Genomic DNA, 22,592 nt, shown 5'->3' on the forward strand with positions numbered 1-22,592 from the left:
CTGCAAGGAAAGATCTCAGAAGGCAGGCTTGACTGGGCAGGCATATCATTTCAACGAGGTCTAAACACTATAATAAGAGTAAAACTGAAACCTTAGCTAAATCAGGACCACTTTTGTGAATTGCATATTTATCATAATAATATGCATACAGTTAGTGTTGGCGATATGGTTCTGTTCTGGGAAAGACTCAATGGGAGTTTAGATTAGCAAGAAGCAACACAATAGAAAAGAAATTTAAGTGAACTGTTTTGATGGGTATCGTAACTGGTTTAATTAGATTGGATCAGCTTATGCAAGCTTGACTGATATGGCCTATCTAAACTAATATGATGCTTGATTGTTAAGATGGAAAAACAACAATGGTAATTTTATACACTGGGGTCCAAGAGCCAGACATCATTAGTTAAATTGCTTTTTTAATTTTCGTTCTGAAAAAAAAATGGGCCGTCCAATGAGGTTTGAGCATTAGATCACATGCTTACCAATGTGAAGTAAGGAGACAGTTTGAACACTGATTTTTAGGTATTTGCCAAATACCTGATCTTGTTTGTTTTAAACCAACATAAAAAAATTACGGATTGCAGCTTTAAACACAAAACCATTCGCACAACCATTAAAAATGGGAACGTAAAGTCCAGAAGAAACAGATTTTGTCTTATTTATTTAAAATCTGGATATCATCCATTCAATAACTTCCCTTAATTGTACAAATGATACAGAATTCAGGGCTATGATTACTCAGACACTGGGACGGTTTTTCCGGACAGGGCTTATTCAGTCCCAAACTAAAATGCATATTTTGCCTTCATTTCAAAACACCTGAAATATCTTAATACACACCAGTATTGTTTTTTTGTAATGTTTGTTTGTAAACTACTTAAATGTCCAAACATAACTAGGATTAGCCTACTATAATAAACCCTCTCCGGAAAACCGTCCCTTAAACTTCTCTTTCGAATAAACACTATTTTATACGTGACAAAATGTTGACACCTAACACCTAAACATCATTGAAAGCATTGTCAATGTCGACGAAATTACAGACAGTTGATTGATTATGATTGGCAGAAAGTTGATTACTATGCTTGATAGCTCAGCTTATCATAATTGATTAAATGTTGATAATTGCATTATTTATATTGATCATTTGAACATCAATTGAATTATTACAGTTTACATTTAAATCACTTCTTTAATTTGTAAAATGCTATATAGAACAACAAACTAGTATTGATGATTTGTTTAAATCTGGATGATAACATTCATTTCAAATTCAAAAATAATTTTTCACATTATTACTTTAACTTTGTGCATTAGCAATGGTGTGGTTATAACCATATTCTCCTGGCATGCCTTAACTGCTTTCTTTATTGCCCCCAAAATGGTTTCCTCTCCCTACAGCTTCATACCCTATTCGACCTCCTGTAACTACACCTACAGCTGCAACACCGGGCACTGGTAAGTTTGATCATATTTCTCCTGCACTGGTTGCCTGTTTCTTTTAGGATTCATTTTAAGATTTTATTTGTATTTAAATCTTTACATGGAATATAGAGCTGGGTATCGATTCAGATGTTCCAGATCGATTCGATTTCGATTCACAAGCTATCAAATCAATTCGATTACAATTTTCAATTCGAATTTCGATTCCGATTGTCTGAACGGATTTTAAAATCGATTGTCGATTTAACTCAATAAATATAGATTTAATACAAATACTATATCTATAAAAAAAGAACAGTGAACAAAAGTTTACAAGTGGGTAATTAATGAAAAGAAATTAAAAGCCACAACACTATCGTCGTAGTCTTGCTTGCGAAATCTAAAATGCTTCCATACCTCTGACTTTTTATGTGAAGGTGGCATCAACGTTGACGAAGCACCGCCATTTTAAGCACTGAATGATTGAATGATAGGCTCGCTGCTTGGTAACATCGCGCAAGGCAAAAAAAGAGGGTGACAACTAGTGGAGAAAACTAGTAATTAGATTAACGTTAATCTTACGTTCAATGTTTGCGGAAATAAATATAAAAAAATCGATTCATTGCCTTTTTTCTTTGAGAAAAATGTTTTATGTCTTTTTTAAAGGTTGTTTTTATTTTTTTTTTATTTAACTGCGACTTTCTTAATTTATTATTGTGCTATTATCTATTAGACTGAAAAAAAAGATTAGTTCAATTTAATAATTTTTTTGCAATCAATATATTTAAGCTACATTTAAACAAACAAAAAAATTTGAAAATTAAATAAAAAACTTTTCTTTAAATGTAGCTTAAACGGAATTAAATTATTTTTCAGTGCACTTAATTTGTGCTATTATTTGTTATAGTTTTTATAACTACTTGAATGTGACCATTTCTTAATATTTGTTTTTATTGTGCTATTGTCTGTACAGCACTATGGTTTACGTTTATTCAGTGCTCTATAAATAAATTTGACTTTGAACACACCAGCAGCAGCAGCAGCAGCAGCATCAGCAGTAGTATTTGTTAAAACAGGTGAATCTGTGCAGTGAAGTTAGAAGAGCTGGTATAGCTACTGCTGTACTGAGTGCTTCTGTATTTGTTTTATTTTTATTTATTTTTAACAAAATTCCAAGCTCCTAGCAGAGCACCAGGCAAAACCCCTGTTGCCACTCGTGCAGTTCTGACTCAGTTCTGACTCTATGTTTAGTGTGCACTCTGTTCACCGTCTCTTGTTTGATCTGCTCTTCTAACCATCTGCTCGAACCACCTGCATTTCCTTGTGTACATTTCTCTGCACTTGCTGCAGCACCTCCTCTCTCTCTTTTACCATCTCATCTTTAGTTTTCAGTAGTCTATCTGAACTCTGTTGCTTCTGTATCCATTCTCCTGGATTCCAGTATTTATTATCAATAACAGCGACCTCCACATTTGTCTACCAGGTTTTGAATTTTATTGTGAATTTTCTCTCACAAACTTTTTAATGACCTTTATCAAGATTATTACCATAAGTGAAGAGAACAATAGCATAATTCATGGGTTTATGAATCACACGTACGCATTTTTGATAAATGATCGTAAGATCAAATGTAGGATGGTTTCAACACATCATTTTATAAATGAGGCCCCTCGTGTATCTACAAACCTGATGGCTCTCCCATTGAGGCAGCCACAGAAAATGATGAGCGTTTTGTTTCAAACAAATCTGGATTCTGTAAGATAGTGTTTCCTGTATGGCTTTTCCCAGATCCTTTTTTGGGCAGAGCAACAATGTGCAGTTCCTCCCCAGATCCTGTCAAACAATAAGTTGCAATGACATTATTGTAGCTGTTGCATTAAAAATTGGTTGAGGTACTAAAATCAATGGTAACACTTTAAAATAGGGTTGTATATATTAAAGCATGTGCTAACATCAAACATGCATTTAAATTGGAGATTTTTATCGAAAGTTACCGCAATGTCGCAGTTACGCATCTGGACAGAACTTAACTTCCAGTCTCTATTTTTTTTATGGTCTGGTTAGTTGCTAAACCTCGTTGAAAATAACACATGTTTTGGTTTCCTAAAGACAAGGGGAGACAGTGATCATGGATCACCGCTACAGTATGTGAAGGGAGGTTTGGCAGCCGATCTGCATTTAAAGGGTTAGTTCACCCAAAAATGAATATAATGTCATTAATGACTCACCCTCATGTTTCTTCAAAACCTATAAGACCTCCGTTCATCTTTGGAAACACAGTTTAAGATGTTTTATATTTAGTCGGAGACTCTCCAGGGAAAATCTATGTACGGTATACTGTCCATGTCCAGAAAGGTAATAAAAACATCATAAAAGTAGTCCATGTGACATCAGTGGGTCAGTTAGAATGTGTTGAGGCGTTGAAAATACATTTTGGTCCAAAAATGACAACTTTATACAGCACTGTCTTCTCTCCCGCGTCTGTTGCAAATGCGCATGCACAGTGACGCTGCTGACGTACGACGCTGCTGACAGGTTATCCTCAGACATGTTTGTGAAGATTTTTTTTCAAACTTACAGCGTGCATCTCCCTCAGACTGTAATCGAAGCTTGGGCGCAAAAAAAGCTGGGGTGCACCAGATAACACGTCAGCAGCGCCGTACGTCAGCAGCGTCACTTCAGTCTCGTGCACATGGTTCACAACAAACCCTAAAGAGAAGACAATGCTTAGTAAAGTCATAATTTTTGTTATTTTTGGACCAAAATGTATTTTCGATGCTTCAAGACATTCTTACAGACCCACTGATGTCACATGGACTACTTTGATGATGTTTTTATTACCTTTCTGAACATGGATAGTATATCGTACATACATTTTCAATGGAGGTTCAGAAAGCTCTCGGACTAAATACAAAACATCTTAAAATGTGTTCCGAAGATGAAGGTCTTACGAGTTTGGAACGACATGAGGGTGAGTCATTAATGACATTATTTTCATTTTTTGGTGAACTATTCCTTACATTGTATACATTATATAGTAACATTACACATTTTACACAATAATGTTAGCTTAGTGTAGTTTTTGATATATGATTTGAACTAAGGTCATCTACCTTTTGTTTATTTTGCTTGTTATCAGAAATAAACTACTAAAAGTGATGTTGTTGAGGTTTATCGGAAGTTATGTTTGTTCCACGAAAGCCATTTGTTTATGTTGTAACTGCTGAAACCATCTAAAGATTAACCAGTTCTCATAAATATAGCCCTATATTCTGGAATGGTATAAAGAATTAAAAATAATATTCACATACACATTAATTTACAAATTACTCATATAGTGTAAAACCAATTTTTTATCTATTATAATAAATAAATAAATAAAATCCTAAACAATCTTAAAATGTATATAATGTTAAATAAAATCCTAAATTATCTTCATGATAATTTTAAACTGCACTGTTTACATAAATCAAGGCATAAATGCACTCATGTGCACAAAAACACATTTGCATATACGTGCTCATCACTCTTCAAAGATCTCCATAACGCTGAAGCCGAGGGCATTGATTTTATTAAAAATTCACTCCTCCTCCTCGTTCTGCTCTCTCTCCCTCTCTGAATCTCCCCACACTCGGTACACACATCTACAGGGTGAATGTCACTGATGGCTTTATACTCACACTATCACTTTCATTTGCTATGTCCTTCCCTCTCTCAGCCTGTCTGACGCATTATTTGCTCTTGAGTTCCCATCTCTCTCTCTTTCGCTCTCTCTCTCTCTCTAATGTTTACTCTATTGTTGTCTATCATCTCTTCCTCAGCATCCATAACAAGCATCTATAATAAACACATCAAACATTTTCATTTAGACACACACAACAGCTGAAACATAGTATATTTACTCTCTCTTTGTGATGTTACAGTATCTGATCATTCTTATAAATGCTCCATAATCCCTTGATATAAAGCGGTTTATTTCATCCATTTATTTGCTTATGCAACTATGCCCAACAAACCTTAAAGTCACAGCGATTTAATGATCTAATTCAGCAGTAAATACTGGTAACAGCAGACACATTTAATCAGATTCCTGTCGTACAAATAAAAAAACACCTTATCGCTGTTTCTCAGACGCCACTGTTGACATTTTAAACAGAGCTTACTGACTCGGTGGTTACAGTAAAACGTGTCATTGCATTGATTTGGCGTGGTTATTTATGTCTTTAACACTGTGAGATTTCTGCACAGTCATTACTGGGACATTTCTATTGATTTTTAAAGCAATTAAAAATATCTTTTCTACGTTAGAGAAGTTAAATAAACAGACCTCATACATGAATCTGCATTAAACTTAAAATGCTTAGGATACATACAAATCAGAAATGCGTGTTTGCAATGGTCTCTTAACTAACAACAATCACAATTGTTTGTTCATTTTGCAGAACTCTGTGCTGAGCTGACTACAGTCCCTCAGGATTTTAGCACTATCCTTCAAAACAGACATTACTGATATTTAAACACAGATGCGCCACCTGTTGGCCAATCAGATGAACTGCATGCTAAAACAATGGGATGTTAGACAGTAGAACAACAAATACATATGTCAGACGTCACTTTAATGTGTAAATTAAAGTAAAAACAATGAAACTTTTTTGCATTGAAAGTATAGTCACAGACTGCTTCATTCAACAATCACACTTTTGCTACAGTATGAATACTGCTACGGTTAATCTGCAGTTAATGTATCAAGATTCCTGCATGCGGATCAAACCGATCGGTTTTTACAGATAAACAACATGAGGGGTTTTGCGCTGTTGCCTGTGGTGAAAGGCCTGTACTCAGCATGGCTGACAGACGCTGAGACAAGGAGGAGACAAACTGCATGCCAGCACGCAGGCAGCAGCTCTCATCTCCAGCCTCTCATAAACGCATAATCAATCTTGCTTAATGCACTTTCCTCTATGAGATGACAGAGAAACAGCAGTAAGAAACGCCGCTGAATTTCTGGGTAACCATCGTATGAACACTATATGTTAGTGTTATTAAAACAAGATTCTTATATATTTTTTTTTTTTAAATAGGCTCATTTTCCAGCTCCCCTAAAGTTAAACACTTGCTATTTTACTGTTTTGGAATCCATTCAGCTGAATCTGGTTAGACCATTAGCATCGCACTCAAAAAGGACCAAAGAGTTTCAATATTTTTCCTATTTAAAACTTGACTCTTCTGTAGTTTCATCGTATACTAAGACTGACTCAAATTAAAAGTTGGGATTTTATAGGCCGATATGGCTAGGAACTATACTCTTATTCCGGCGTAATAGCATAGCTGCAGCACGCGCATTGACATTACGCAGTGCCCGAAATTGGTCCTCAATAGCAGGGGACCAATTTCGGGCACTGCGTAAGGTGTGTTTTCCCTTGTAAATTGACTGGATATAGAAAAGTAGGCGTTTCATTCCGAAATGGAAATCGCAGCAGACTGACAGTTGGACGGGGTGGGGTTTACGGCTGCTCTGCCGTCAAGCTGATGTCATCAGAGAAGGGTCACCTACAAGCAGGTAGAAGTACATTTTTGGATTTTGAGTAAAGTTTATGAAGGCACATGAGTTTTAAAAAAAGAAAAAAACACGGATATATAGTTTCAAATGCAAAATTCTATTAAAAAATACAAATAGTCAGTTTTGATTTCATGTGGACTTTAACAGTGTTCTTGTAGCTCATTTGGTAGAGCATTGACTACCAAATGCCTTAATTTAAAGGGGTCATATGATTCATATTTTTCTTTTTCTTTGGAGTGTTAAAAGCTGTCTGTGCAATTAAAATATTGACAAATATTGAATATTTTCAATCCATAGACTGCAAAAAAGATGGACATAGTGTCCGTGATGTCACCCATATGTTGGCCGCGTGTGTGTAAAATAACAACAAAAAAAATTATTTTGTGTATTTGGTATAATACAATGTGTTTGCGTGGTTTATGGTTAAAAAACACATTATTTTCCACATACTGTACATTTTTGTAGCTCCAGATTGCACTCTTTTCCTGAAACGCACGGATTTGAAAAGCTCTGTGTCCCTGATTGGCCAGCTAATCTGTACGTTGTGATTGGCCTGAATACCTCTGACGTCAGCAGGAAATGTGACGCTCCTTACCATGTTTGAAAGATTCTGAGCCAATGCAATGCTAACAGGAGTTAACTTACAGGCTGTGATTCCGAAGCGGGTGGAATTATAATAATGTCAGTCTGGTCTACATCACCAATCCCAGGAAGTAAACGGTTGCCTACAATCTGTGTGTTTGTTGTAGTCCAAGTAAAGTGATTTACGTTGGAGACGATAACTTGCATCATCGTTTACTTTGGGGTTTGTACCTTTTTCATATTGTTAATATGTACCAATACACACTTACACACAAAAAGAAATTTTAAAAAAACATGAATCGGACAATAGGTGCTCTTTAACATGGGGGCCTATGGGAATTGAATCCCTTTTGGAGCCAGCTTCTAGCGGCCAGTCGATGAAATGCAGTTTAAATCACTTTCATATTGGCTTCATCAAATAGATCCATTCACAACTCATTGGATAGCTGGCCAATCAGAGCACACCAAGCTTTTCAGAACGTTAAGTGTGTTTCAGAAAGCAGGGCATAGAGGAGCAAGAATAATGTATGATATGTGGAAATTAAAAATTGTTTTTTAACCTTAAACTGCGCAAACACATTGCATTACACCAAATAATGTTCTTTTTAGCAACGTTATACAACCCTGTTAACAAACTGCACGGTTTTATCTATTTTCATGTCCATATCACATGCCATATAGTAACATGCTTAAATTGTACTTCAAATATGGAATTTGTTGGAAATGTACTAACATCAATCTGCTAAAAACATGGTCCTTACTTTTTAATCTGTCAGCTCAAAATCCACAGATTTCTTTTGAATGTTTTTATTGAATGGCATCTTGAAGTCATCAAAGTCCACCTCGTATGTGAAGCGCTTTCTCCTTGCTGCTTTCTTCTCCATCATCTCAATGGTGGTCAGCTGATTTCGCCACGTCTAGAATGTAGATATAGACAACAATTACAATAAATGAAAAGTAAATGGAAGCCTCCTACAAATGTTATATATTTATATACTTATATATAAGTCTTTAAAAGACTCTGGGAGAGTCTTTAAAGAGATGAGCTCAGATTTACAGTTTGCAATCAACAGTCAATATTATTGACGATTTCCATATCAAACATACACTCACCTAAAGGATTATTAGGAACACCAGCTCAATTTCTCATTAATGCAATTATATAATCAACCAATCACATGGCATTCAATGCATTTAGGGGTGTGGTCCTGATCAAGACAATCTCCTGAACTCCAAACTGAATGTCAGAATGGGAAAGAAAGGTGATTTAAGCAATTTTGAGCGTGGCATGGTTGTTGGTGCAAGACGGGCCAGTCTGAGTATTTCACAATCTGCCCAGTTACAACCGAGGTATGCAGCAAAGCATTTGTGAAGCCACAACACGCACACCTTGAGGCGGATGGGCTACAACAGCAGAAGACCCCACCGGGTACCACTCATCTCCACGACAAATAGGAAAAAGAGGCTACAATTTGCACGAGCTCACCAAAATTGGACAGTTGAAGACTGGAAAAATGTTGCCTGGTCTGATGTACTAAAATGGCCCCCACAGTCACCAGATCTCAACCCAACAGAGCATCTTTGGGATGTGGTGGAGCGGGAGCTTCCTGCCCTGGATGTGCATCCCACAAATCTTCATCAACTGCAAGATGTTATCCTATATAGGGGTGTGACGGTCATTATATAACCGTGAGACCGACGGTTATAGTTGAAAACCGTCATTAGAACTCTATAACCGCCAAAACCGTGTTATTAAAATATTTTTTTAAACATTTTTTATCATAAAGAATTTTTAAATACTAATTAAAACAATTGTTAACAGTCTGTGTTATACGCACCCTCACGTTCTCACGCAGTGAAAAATACAGAGCGGAGCAGACACTGACAACGCGCGAACATACAGGACAGACCAGTGGCGGTCCTGGCTAGATTTACGCCCTGGGCGAACCATCCCTTCGCCGCCCCCAGAAAAATTTTTTGCCCCCAAATCCCGCCACCAACATGTATTATTTTATTATATATAATCTTAAATACAAAAAGGTAACAAGAACAGAGAAAAACAAGATAAATAAATGTAATACAGTACATTTACAGTGCTCTAACTCCAAAATATTTCAGAAGTGCCCCTGAATTTACAATTAATATACAATATGTAAGTTAGATACACTTACATCACGCATCAGTTACCCAATTAAAATGACCATAACACATATTTTATTAGTTTATAGGATGTTAACAAATGCTAAGCATACACTACAAATTATTTAAAATGCTATCACTGTGTAGCTTACAAAATGGCATGTCAATTTATATTAGAAGTTATTTAAGTTCACATATAGCGTATATAGCAATAAAAAAGGACACAGTCAGGAGGTCTGTGTGAGTTTGCACTTGTTGTGTTGCAAACACAAACTAGACTGTGTGTTGCCTATGGGTGAATTTAGTTGCATGACATGGTGCCTCAATTCTAATAGTTGCTAGTTCAGCAAAACTAAAACCAAAAAAAACAGTCGTGTTCTGTGGCTAATAGCAACATATTAGCAAGAGGGCGAGCCGGCGAGGCTAATATAAATAACGTTAGCCTATTTCCTACTTTCACTCACGTCGTCACTCATAAATCGGCATACCTTTAAAATTTTTCCTCATCTTCTTTTCTTCTTTTTCTGATCTGGGCAACTTATGGCTTCTTTGGTCTTTTAATTCGATCCATGAATGATGATGATGAAGACTCGACATCATTAACTTTGCATTACATTTTGCCAACAACATCCGTTCGCCCGTCAATCAACCGGTGTCACGTGACGTGAGTCACGTAGATGACTCTACAGATTTTTTTTTCACAAAATCCAATTGATAACATGTTCGTAGGTATATGGGTCTATGTTAATTTTAGGAATGAAAAATACAATTTATGTGGAAGCAGACGCAACAGTTTGTGTTGTGTGGCCTCTGGCCTGGGATCAGTCTATCCCTCGCTCGCCCCCTATAAGGCGAGCGGTTTGGAGTTGCAAGTTGGCCCGCCCCTTTCTCCCGTGTATGAGGTGTGGCTTATGCATCTGCTTTGCAAACTAAGCAATCAGTCGTGCCGATGGTCGCATACTTTTCCGTGAGCAGACGTCGTGATCAATGAACGTGTGATACTACGTACGTGTGAAGATACGTTCGTCCGGGTCAATTTTTTTATTATAATTATATGTTAAAAGCTGTTACACTTTTAATGACAAACAAGTTAAAATAATCAGTTGAGAAATATCTTACCCAAAGGCACATTTATTTAATAGTATAGCAACACATGGCATAAACAGTACAATCTTACAGATTCTCTTCACGTCTTAAGTCACATGATGTAAATGAAAAAATGCCTTGCATAAAATCAGTGTATGGCCGCTGTTATGTGTTGTCTATAAAGTATTTATTGTCCAATTTCTTTACATAATCCATTGTTTGGCACTGACGAAACAAGGTGGATCACAGCGCCACCTTGTGGCTATTCAAAGTCAATTTATTTCTGTAGCACCATTAAACACAACAATGTTCACCAATGTGCTGTTCGGCTTACGCAATAAAATTAATATAAAAATAAAAACAGTAAAAAGAATAATTGAAACCATACATCATCATCATTTAAAAACAATAAGTTATCTAGATTTAAAGTGTATTTACCAAATAGAGGAAAAACTTCATACCTGAAAGACATCAAAGATGTACTTACTCATTGAAGAACAATAGGGTCCTTGCACCTCGGTGCTTGGCCCCTATTAACTTGATTCAGGGGAAATATCATTTTATAGCCTTTGTGGTTTAAGGGTCATAAACAGACATACAAATACTTTAAAGTAGGCCTACCAAATCTTACCCAAACCTTTTACAGTAGACCTACACAACAGAAATTTGATTACTGTACTATACGTTAAACTCACTTTGCACTCCTTTTAAATCATGATTGTCATACTTATTTGTACACATTTTTACTGTATTTTACAAAACAAAAAGGCACAGTCAATGTTCCCCAAATATGTTCCTGAAGGCACACCAAACACTACATATTTTCCAGCACTTCTAACCTCATCCCAATCAACTCATCACATCTTCAGAATAATATTAAATACATTTACACAATATTAAATAATATTAAATACGAAACAACCTTTTTTCTTTTTAGGTTTCTTCTGTTTTAGACCTACCTATTTCACTACCACCTTAACCATCTTCCACTTTATATAGAAATATTGTATATATCCAGCTTTGGGTAGATTACATAAGAATTGTAATCAGTTACTGATTACAAACTACATGCCAAAATTTGTAGTCAGTAACCTAATCTGTTAGATTACACATTTTGTGTAATGTAATATGAGTACTTTTTGATTACATCTACATTTGACCTATGTATATTTGATATCACATATTTAAGTAAGATAGTATTGTACTATTTTGACACAGCACAAAGAGCAAGAAAATATATGCCAATTTTAAACAAGACATGATTGTAAGTGCATTTGACATGTATGCAAAAATAAAAAAACATTATATCAGCCATAAAATATGTATTTAGATCAGATTTCACCACAGTTAACACCACGTTGCAAGCACATTTTGTTAGAAAACATCAATGATGGGAATGACTCAATGAAACTTTACAATGCTTTATATACAGTATGTGAAGATTAATAGAATACACATATATTTTAAAATGTAATGTAATTTAAATACAAGTTCTTGATTTTTGGGATCTGATTACATGTACTACCCTCTATATATATACATATACTGCTCAAAAAATTAAGAAAATCATCACAGCTTTACACCAAGTCAGATAACCTTCAGGAATATCAATCAACCCCGGTACGGAAGCACAAGTGATTGTAAAACTTTATACATATTTTGGTGCAAATACAATTGAAAACAGATAAATTGGACAGGCAACAGCAAGAGTGGTTTAGGGAGGAGGAGGACCATTCTCAGAGGGTCTCACGACCTCTACGTGCTATGAAACATCGAGATTAAATCTTCAGATCTATTGTCAGATGTTATGCTGGTGCAGTGCAGAGACCTCCTGATACATGATGCACAACCTCATTTGGCCAGAGTCTGTAGGCAGTTTCTAGACGATGAAGGCATTGACGCCATTGACTGGCCTTCACATTCTCCAGACCCTAAACCAACTGAGAACCTCTGGGATCTCATGTATCTGAAGCCATCAAGTAGCACCATATAGACAGGAGCTCACTTATGGGCTGATCCAGGTCTAGGAGGAGATACACCATGTGCCATCAGGAGTAATTCTGTAATTCCTGTCCTAAATGTGTTTATGATTTTGGCTTTCACTGACTATTGTCACACTATTTTGTTTTCACAACATTAGGCAACATATTAAAGTGAAGAGTTTATCTATAGTCTATATAAACAAACAAACACATTTTTCATTATTTGCTAGTGTCTACTAGTGGTTTTACAGCCCTCAAAAGTGAATGAAAACTAAACCTTTTAAATAGTTGGCCTACATAGTTTGATATTCATTCTTAATGCATGAATGTTTTATTAAGCACTTGTTTCTTTGCATCTTTTCAAACTTGGTTTTATATCTCGAATTAAGAACTCAATAAGTAAAGATGATGATGGTATTTAATATCCGGACGTTCAACCGCACGTACGTTATCCGGACGTTCAACCGCACGTACGTTATCCGGACGTTCAACCGCACGTACGTTATCCGGACGCAAAGTAAAAAATTATCAATTTCAATACGTCCGCCCGCGACGCCCGCGCCAAATTTAGCGCAGCTCCGACACGTGACCGTGACGTCTGACGTCTCATACCTTACGTCTGACGCCTGAATAGTATGGGATTTTGGCCAGACGGCAGGCGAGCGTATACACGTTTGTTCGCTTGTCTGTTTGCTTAGTGAGTTGCAAAACTTGCACAAATCACACCTCATACCCGTGCCTCTTCTGACACGCACACAACCTGTGTATGACTCTCAGCACTAACTTGACATGGAAATGAGCGTTAGTCTAAAAAACCGCTTTGATGTTTTTTTTTTTTTTTTTTTTTTGAATGCGCTCGTGCGCCCTCACGTAGATTGCGCCCTGGGCGTTCGCCCACATTGCCCATAGCAAAAACCGGCCCTGGGACAGACCAGGTTACTTTTCGGTTACTTTTGAGATTTAACATATTAAACAAAGTCTCACCTTTCAAATCATCTCTTCCTTCTAGTTAATTTATAGCATCAAATAAACATGAATGACCATGAGAAGGAATGTTGTTTTAACCGCGGAAAGGCGTCAGTACACTCCGCTTTTCAAGTTCAAATCCTCCCATGCTAATCTTCTAACTCTCTTCAACGCACATTCACTGCTAGTTGTCTTGCTGTTAATTTTAAAGAAACGTAGAGCAAGTATCTAATCAGTGTCTAGTTTATTCAAATGCCGGGTGAGCACTGTGCAGCGCGTCTGCGGAGAGCGTTTGCTGCGCGTGGCCATTGTGCTTTTACACCGGCTGCGTTTAATAACAATCTCAAGTTCACATTACTTTCTTTTACCTGCGCATTTATGAGCAAAACCTCTTCAATACGCTTTTAATCCACATTGTTTTCATGCTGTTCTGGTCCGTGTAATGACAGATATAGACACAATTACAGACATAAAAAGCCCAATGCACAAATATGTTTCTCCGAAGATTATTAAAATAGATGATAGATAGAGGATTAATTTATGCTGGGCAGAGAGTGACAGCGCAGTCTTCTGGCAACCGTGTGTTTTTTTTTAATATTTCATTGCTTTCTGTTAAATTGTTCAAAGTTATTACTGTTTAAAACACACTTGGCATCACATTCATGATTTTATGGTAAAATGACACTTTCCCGTCAATCCACGAGCATTTAAACGAGCAAAACGCCCCCCACTGACGGTTATGTGACGAACCGTCACATTTGACTCCCGTCATAACCGTCATCACCAATTCTGAAACCGGCACACCCCTAATCCTATAAATATGGGCCAACATTTCGAAAGTATGCTTTCAGCACCTTGTTGAATCAATGCCACGTAGAATTAAGGCAGTTCTGAAGGCGAAAGGGGGTCAAACACAGTATTAGTATGGTGTTCCTAATAATCCTTTAGGTGAGTGTATATGCATATCTCTAAACTCTTTTGTTTGTCTATTTCTCCTAAGAAATTTTAGGGAAAAAAAACTTCTAAGACATGAAGTTGAAACACAGCTGAGAACACCAAATCTCTGAGCTATGAAAGAGCAACCACTGAACAATAAAATGTTTCGATGGGTTAGCAAAACCACATTATAATAATCTATTAAAATAAGATGCCCTAATCTGCTCTCCACATGTCATTTTGCCCACACATGGCTCGCATTTCTCTCAACAGAGCTTCAAGTTGTAACCGGCTCACCGTTCTTGGCACAAAACTGATGTCCAATTTGTTGAGCTTGCCGGTGCTGATCTGAGTGCTGTGCACGACAACGCTGTCTTTCTTCATTGCCTTCTTGACTGCTGAGTTTGAGGAGGTTGGTAGAGTGGGAACAGAACCCTGCTGAGAAGATAAAGCGTCAACACTGTAATCAAGACACAGTGGACATGATGACACAGAGACAAACTACGTAACTCTCAGTCATTGTGCTGGGTTCCCCCGGATAAAACTAACAGAGTCATGCAGGCATCGGCCCTTCGTTGGTGGGGTAATTTGAAACGTCTAAGCTCATTTATTTCCTCTTTGGTTGGGTTCTCTCTGTAACACTGACATCATTGACTGTGTCATATGTAATTGCTGTGAATCGCATGTATGTTATTCTACCTTTTCTTTCGTAGAGCCAGAGGCAGAGGCCGGGGTTGGTTTGCGTTTGACTTTGGCAGGTTGTGCCTTCCTGTCCCTATGTCTGGGTAGGGCATGAATCTTAGCCTGGATCAAATCCACCACCCTGAAGTCTGCATAGGCATGGGCAACATCCAAGCAGTTTTGCTCTGCAATTATAAGATGGAAAGTTCCTGACTCATATAACAACGGAGCCAATGTTGATCAATCTCAAAGATTTAATGGACTGTAAACCAGCCAGCTTTTCAAAAAGATGCAGTGGCAATGTAAAAAAAATACAGGCTACACTGAGATGGTGCAGAATTTGTTGACATTTTTATTAATGCTTACATACCTTTTTTGCCTAAACATCTTTTCTGTACCTGTTTTATTTACTGCATTGATCTTTGCACCAGCTTTGATGAGGTAGTCCACACACGATGGCTTACAGCTCTCAATGGCTCTCATTAGGGGAGTGGCCCCATTTAGGGTGGGCGGGTCCACAGCAGCTCCCGCCTCCAACAGCAGCTGTATGATGTCAAGCTGTCCTGCATGGCAGGCATGATGCAGAGGTGTCCAGCTAAACTGGTCACACGCATTCACGTCAGCCCTGTGATGATTCATTGTATATCATTTTATATGATGCATAACAATTTTTGCCAATTTCAAGATAAGCATAACACGCGACATGACACACCAGGAATCTTTAAGCCCAAAACAGATTTCAATCAAATGTTTTAAGCTGAAGTTTAAAAGGTTAATCTTACCCGTTATCAACCAGGAATTTTGCCATTTCATAGTTCCCGCTTGAACACGCCGCCATAAGTGGGGTTTTGTAAAATCTATCTTTCACGTCAACAGGAATCTTTTGACTGACTGCCAGCTTAAGAGACTCAATATCTCCCATTTTAACACAGTAGTTTATATTTATGTATATCTTCTCAGGCTCATCGATGTACCACGCCGTGTCATCTTCAATAGGATGTTCTGGTCTATGATCCCGGTCATACCTGTGTATGTCTGTAGCATGCTGGTAGCTTTCAATCATAAAATGTGGCGGTCCGCCATCATCCCGCCGACGGATGAGGTCTGGAGGAACTGTGCAGATAGGCACTGGTAGATTAAACTTACTTTTCTTGGTTTTCCCTGCCTTGCTTACTTTCTTCTTTTTAGAGCCATAAGAAGCCATAATGTAAGTCTTAGGAAGGAACTTGAGGCCTCTCAAGAAGTCATTAACATCTACAAACCCCTCTTTTCTCCTGTCAAGAGCATACAGAAGATCCCGGATTTGGTCATCATCTACAGGAGCATGAAGGTCACGAAGAACAGACACAAACGTTTCCCTGGACACTGCTTCTATTCCTGCATAGGTGTCTGATGCCGTCTCGAAAGCATTTCTCAGTGCAGTCTCGTACTCGTGAGACCAGTCGTGGAGCGTCAGAGCCCATGGCTCATTTGTGCCACCCATTCCTTTCGAGAACTTTCCGTGTAGTCGTTCGACCTTCTTAAGCTCTTTCACAGTGGCCTTGTGGCCGCAGTCCTTCGCAATCTGACGAGGAAGAAGACCTTCTTGATTTTTCAGTTTGGGGTTGCATCCTAAAGTAGGAATCACAAAATAAAACTAAACTTCAAGTATGAACATTTAATGATAGCTTGATCCTACACGTCACCATTAAGCAGCATAATTCTTTTTATGGTTATAATAATAATATATATAATAATTAAAATTACTATGTGTGAGTATACGTTTTAAGAGCAATACTTTAATAGCATTAACATTAAAGACAATTGAAATAGGAAATAAGGTACTTAAAGGGATACTTCACCTTTTTTTGAAAATATGCTCATTTTTCAGCTCCCCTAGAGTTAAACATTATATTATTACCATTTTGGAATCCATTCAGCCGATCTTTGGGTCTGGCGCTAACACTTTTAGCATAGCTTAGCATAATCCATTGAATCTGATTAGACCATTAGCATCGCGCTAAAAAATAACCAAAGATTTTCCATATTTTTCTTAATGAAAACTTGACTCTTCTGTAGTTACATTGTGTACTAAGTTGCGATTTTCTAGGCCGATATGGCTAGGAACTACTCTCATTCTTAGTCGGTCTTAGTACACAATGTAACTACAGAAGAGTCAAGTTTTAAAGGATTAGTCCATTTTCTAAAAAATAAACCCATATAATTTACTTACCACCATGTCATCCAAAAAATTGATGTCTTTCTTTGTTCAGTTGAGAAGAAATTATGTTTTTTGAGGAAAACATTCCAGGATTTTTCTCATTTTAATGGACTTTAATGGACCCCAACATGTAACAGTTTAAAATAGCAGTTTCAAAGAACTCTAAATGATCCCGAAAGAGGCATAAGGCATAAAGAAATATAAAAAATATGGACTTTTAAACTACAACTTCTCGTCTATCTCCGGTCCTGTGGCGCGCCAGCACAACCTCACGTAATTGCGTAATGCCGTGGAAAGGTCACGTGTTACATATATGAAACACACTTTTGTGAACCATTTTAAAACAATAAACTGACACAAAGACATTACTTAGTATCATTTGACATACAACAATGTCGGAACGGTCCTCTTTCTCCACACTTCAGTTTCGCATACGTCATCCGTGACCTTTCGTCATGATGACGTATTACGCGAGGTCATGCTGACGCATCACAGGCCCGGAGACAAACGAGAAGTTGTAGTTTAAAAGTGCATATTTTTTATTTTTGCTTGTCAAAAATGACAATCGTTTCGCTAGATACGACCCTTATGCCTCATTTGGGATCGTTTTGAGTTCTTTGAAACTCCGTTGAAACTGCAATAAAACTGTTACGTGTTGGTGTCCATTAAATTCCATTAAAATGAGAAAATGTTTTCCTCAAAAAACATAATTTCTTCTTGACTGAACAAAGAAAAACATCAACATTTTGGATGACATGGTGGTGAGTAAATTATCTGAATGTTTTTTTAATAAAATTGACTAATCCTTTAAATAGGAAAAATATGGAAACTTTTTGGTTATTTTTTAGCGCAATGCTAATGATCAGATTCAATAAATTATGCAAATCTATGCTAAAAATAGTAGCGCCAGACCTGGAGATCAGCTGAATGGATTCCAAAACTGTAAAAATCAAATGTTTAAACTCTAGGGGAGCTGGAAAATAAGCATTTTTTTTTTTTTAAGTGGAGTGTCCCTTTAACCAAACAAAAGAGAAAAAACTTTTCTTATAATAAAAGAAAAAAATATTTAAATAAGTTAAATAATCATTATTATTAACCGTTTTGTTTTTTCAGTGATTTTCAATATATTCTTTTATCAAGAAGTAACAAGAAGGTTGTTTCCTTTGTTCAATGATACTATACCCAGCAAGTATTTATATTAAGATTTTAATTTGTATAAATTGTATAGATTAATACAAAGTAAATGTACAGAATGTACGATAAACAGAAAATAAGCATTAGTGAAGTCCCAACACTGACTTCGCACCTCAACCCAACGTAACACAGTCAATTTTATTAATCAATTAACAAGTGTGAATTAATCAAATTTGTATGTTTTACCTTTTAATATAGTTATGAATTACCATGAGATTGTGTTGATTTACCTCTTTGAACCAAAAACTTGCAACAATCTGTGTAGCCACCAGCGGCAGCAAAGTGCAGGGGTGTATCTCCTTCAGATGTCACCACTCCAAAATCAGCTGCATATGCAGACAACACCTTAATGATCTGATGTAGAGCGGGATTAGAGTTAACAGCAATGATGATCTTTGATGCTAATCCCTAATGCTAAAGGAATCATTCATCATTGATTATTGTTCAGATAAATGTTATACAGTAAAAGACTACCTCAAATAAGCCTCGTTCAGCTGCAAAATGAGCTGCGTGGAATTTCTTTTTATCCACAGCATTGACATTACCTCCTTTTCTTAGAATGGCTCTTACTAGCTCTACCGCTCCTCCTCTGGTCGCCTCCATCAGTGCAGTCCGACCAGTCATCTGGGGTAACACATGATCATTTAAATGTATGCCTTTACATTTATATTTGTCGGATGCTTTTATCCAAAGTGACTTGCAATGAATTATCATTTTACATTTTATTACTGGGTGTGCTGCTCTCTGCAAAAGCTAATTCAATAATACAGCACTGCATACCTGATTTGATGCATTGGGATCAGCTCCACTCTCTAGGATGCTGAGACACATTTCCTCACAGTCTTGAGCTTGCTCACAGGCCAGCAGAAACACTGGCATCCCAGTTACTGAAACATTGTTCGCATCTGCATTGCCCATAAGTGCCACCTGGAGGCAACGCATGTGCCTTTTGGTAGGGTGGATGCAGTAGAAAAGCAAGCCTGGGAGAGAAGCCAGAAAACAGATTACTTAGATCGGTTTACATGGTATTTTACTGGTCGTGCCATGATCTGTAATTATATAGAAGGGAGAATTAAATACGAGGAATGCAGCCAGCTATTGGTGATCCCTAGTTAAATTGCCATTTGAATGATAATTGCTTGAAAGAGAAAGATGGAGGCAGAGAGATTTTGTTTATATGCAAGTAAATTTCTCTGCATTTCATTCACAATAATATTAGTTAATGGTTCCAGTTAATACACGAGACACAAATTATACATCACAGCTATAAGATCAACATCAATGTTAAACACCATTTATTGTTTTATTTTCCTAAAAAATATAAAATAAAAAATACAGTAAGATGCCCACCAGAGGGCGCCCTTATCCAAACTTTTAGGGGCAGTTTCCCGGACAGGAATTAGACTAGTCCTAGACTAAAATAAATGTAAGAGCTGTCCAAACTGAAAACAACTTGCACTGACATATATAAAAATACATCAGTGCCCTTTATTTAGCCTCAAAATGCATGCCAGTAATGTTTGTAGTAAGGCATGTTTGTTAAAACTAGTTATATTTAATAATTAAACTAGGGTTTAGTCCTGGTTTAAGCTAATCCCTGTCTGGGAAACAACCCCATAGACTTTTGGGGCGGTTTCCTGGACAGGATTTATTAAAATGCATGTTTGAGCTGCCTTCATTTAAAAACAACTTGCACTGGCATGTCTTAACATATATCAGTGCCATTGTTGTGTCTAAAGATGCACACTACAGTAGTATTGTTTTTGTAAGGTAAATGTCCTTATATAACTAAGGCCTAGTCCTGGATTACTCTAAACCCTCTAGAGACAATAATAAGGAATATAAATGTGTCCAAGACCAATTTTCTCATCCTCTACAACAATTTTCAATCATTGTTTAAGCCCTCAAGGAACTAACATTTTTTTTTTAAATTGATGGAAGGGACATAATTGACTGTGACACTCAAGATGGCTTCCAGGTAAGCAGTTCTTATTTTTTCTCTCCAGATAAATGTTGAAATTTTGTTTGTCATAGTACCTAGACAACTTTTTAGTTCTCATTACTAAAACATGAGTTTATAAATGCATATATTAATTGTGATATCATGCTGTGTAATGATAATTTTTGATAATGATAATCTAAAAAATTTAAATAATTCTATAGGAAATATTTTTTTAATCCTCAAAAAATAATTGTCATAGTAAGTTCAGACCAAAATCTTATATGTGCAAAAACAAATTGGCTTCAAGGTTTTTTTTTATTCTGATGCTGGACACCTTCTAAATCTGGATTTCGTGAGAATATATGAAGGTGGGAACTGTATGATTTTAATTTTAAATACATTTTAATGTTTACTGTTAACTTTTTGTTTGACTGTCCTCCTGCAGAGCCCTCGGGAGTCATGGACCTCCTATCCTGTCACTGATTTACATTAAAATTTACTGTATATCAATCTCGAAATCTCTTACATAACCGTATTTAAATATCCACCAAGTAATTTTTCATGTTTTAGGCAATTCTATAGTGAACTTGGACTTAATAGTGGAACTTTTTTGTATGTATGAAACATTACAGTTTTAGTTAATGATGAATTCAACTGACCTACAGGAACACGAGCCATGCTGTAAATAACAAAAGATAAAATTACCTTTTCCTTCGTTGTCCACAAGTGTCATGTTTGCGTTTTTCTTTGCCAACAGAGACACAATGCCGTCGTACCCCAGTTCAGCAGCCAGCATCAGCGGCGTCCGGCCTCTCCTGTCCTGCACGTTTGGACTGGCACCTTGCGCCATGAGGAACTCCAGCAGGTCTTGGTTGTTGGCCACCGATGCCAGGTGCAGGACGCCGTTACCATCGCGTGGTTCTGTCAGATTAATGAGGCCATCGACACCCATAGAGATTAATTTCTCTATGTACGGTTTATCAGACTCTCGGACGCACTGAAGGAGTCTGTAGATCTGCAGGATTTCAAGTCTGCTTTTTGCTACGGATTCGGAGAGTGACATCGTGCACCTGAAAATGTAATAAGGATTTGGCTTTTATACATCTCTGGTAAATTAATCTTATCTGGAGGCACTTTATTGATTTTCAGAAGTAAATACAGTTTAAAAGTTTTTTTCAGCATGGATATCTGATACAAGTTTAAAAGACTACATTACAAAGCCAGAAAACAATCAAATTTCCAGGAAGACTCACCTTTTGTCGATAATGCCTGAACATCAACAGTAAGTAAACGTTACGTGCAACATTGCTTCCTAGATCCGCGGTTCTCTCTGCCGCGCGTCTCTATGGCAACTGAACGCCGTGACCTGTTCAAAGCTTCTTTAAGAAGTAAACTCCCGCCTCTGTTTATTTAGTTGCGGCCTGAGGTCGAATTACCGTACTTTTAAGAGATCACTTGACCGGGGTTGAGTAGCTTGGCTGCAAACGTCGTATCCAAGTATCAGTTTTCACGAAGACGTCTTCAAGCATGTGAGGAAGTTTTTGTGTCGTGACAGTAAGCGACATCTATCACGATCTACTGATAACGGTTGTGGTTGTTTTACAATGAAGTATGCATAATTTAACCGTAACGTTAGCCTAATTTCACTACACGCAATCAGGAGTATGTAACCTCAGGAAATCGTGGGAATATCTGGAATTGTTCAAAAGAGGGCGCTAACGTTACATGAATGGGGGTTTTCTAGGTGCAATAAAACCACTGACTGAAAGATGTGTCGTAAAAATCCCAACTGTAGTAATGTAGCCTGCTATGCACTGTGATAAGAATTGTGTGTAAGTACATAGTTAATTTGTCTGTCGTTGCTGGTTAAATAGTGTTGGTATGCAAGCAACTGATTCTAAC

At 37.1% G+C, this 22,592-nt stretch overlaps 1 protein-coding gene across 1 annotated transcript; it reads right to left on the reverse strand.

The window, feature by feature from the left end:
* Nucleotides 1-2,242: 2,242 nt before the first annotated feature.
* On the reverse strand, nt 2,243-22,437 carry ankef1a (ankyrin repeat and EF-hand domain containing 1a). Its single transcript, XM_073811386.1, has 10 exons — nt 21,396-22,437; nt 19,529-19,728; nt 19,223-19,372; nt 18,979-19,102; nt 16,137-16,965; nt 15,753-15,979; nt 15,373-15,539; nt 14,971-15,108; nt 8,326-8,481; nt 2,243-3,255 (listed from the first exon to the last, which is right to left on the reverse strand). The coding sequence occupies exons 1-9, from the start codon at nt 21,751-21,753 to the stop codon at nt 8,329-8,331; spliced, it is 2,346 nt and encodes a 781-aa protein (XP_073667487.1). The 5' UTR covers nt 21,754-22,437; the 3' UTR covers nt 2,243-3,255; nt 8,326-8,328.
* Nucleotides 22,438-22,592: the final 155 nt, after the last annotated feature.

This window comes from Paramisgurnus dabryanus, chromosome 12 (assembly GCF_030506205.2).
Source record: "Paramisgurnus dabryanus chromosome 12, PD_genome_1.1, whole genome shotgun sequence".
In the NCBI taxonomy this organism is placed as follows: Eukaryota; Metazoa; Chordata; class Actinopteri; order Cypriniformes; family Cobitidae; genus Paramisgurnus; species Paramisgurnus dabryanus.

Coding starts and splice junctions, on each gene's coding strand:
- ankef1a (XM_073811386.1), bottom strand. CDS start 21,753: ATGTCACTCTCCGAATCCGTAGCAAAAAGCAGACTTGAAATCCTGCAG. Junction 15,540..15,752: donor CAATGCAGTAAATAAAACAG/GTACAGAAAAGA, acceptor TTATAATTGCAG/AGCAAAACTGCTTGGATGTT. Junction 8,482..14,970: donor TCAGTTTTGTGCCAAGAACG/GTGAGCCGGTTA, acceptor TCTACATTCTAG/ACGTGGCGAAATCAGCTGAC.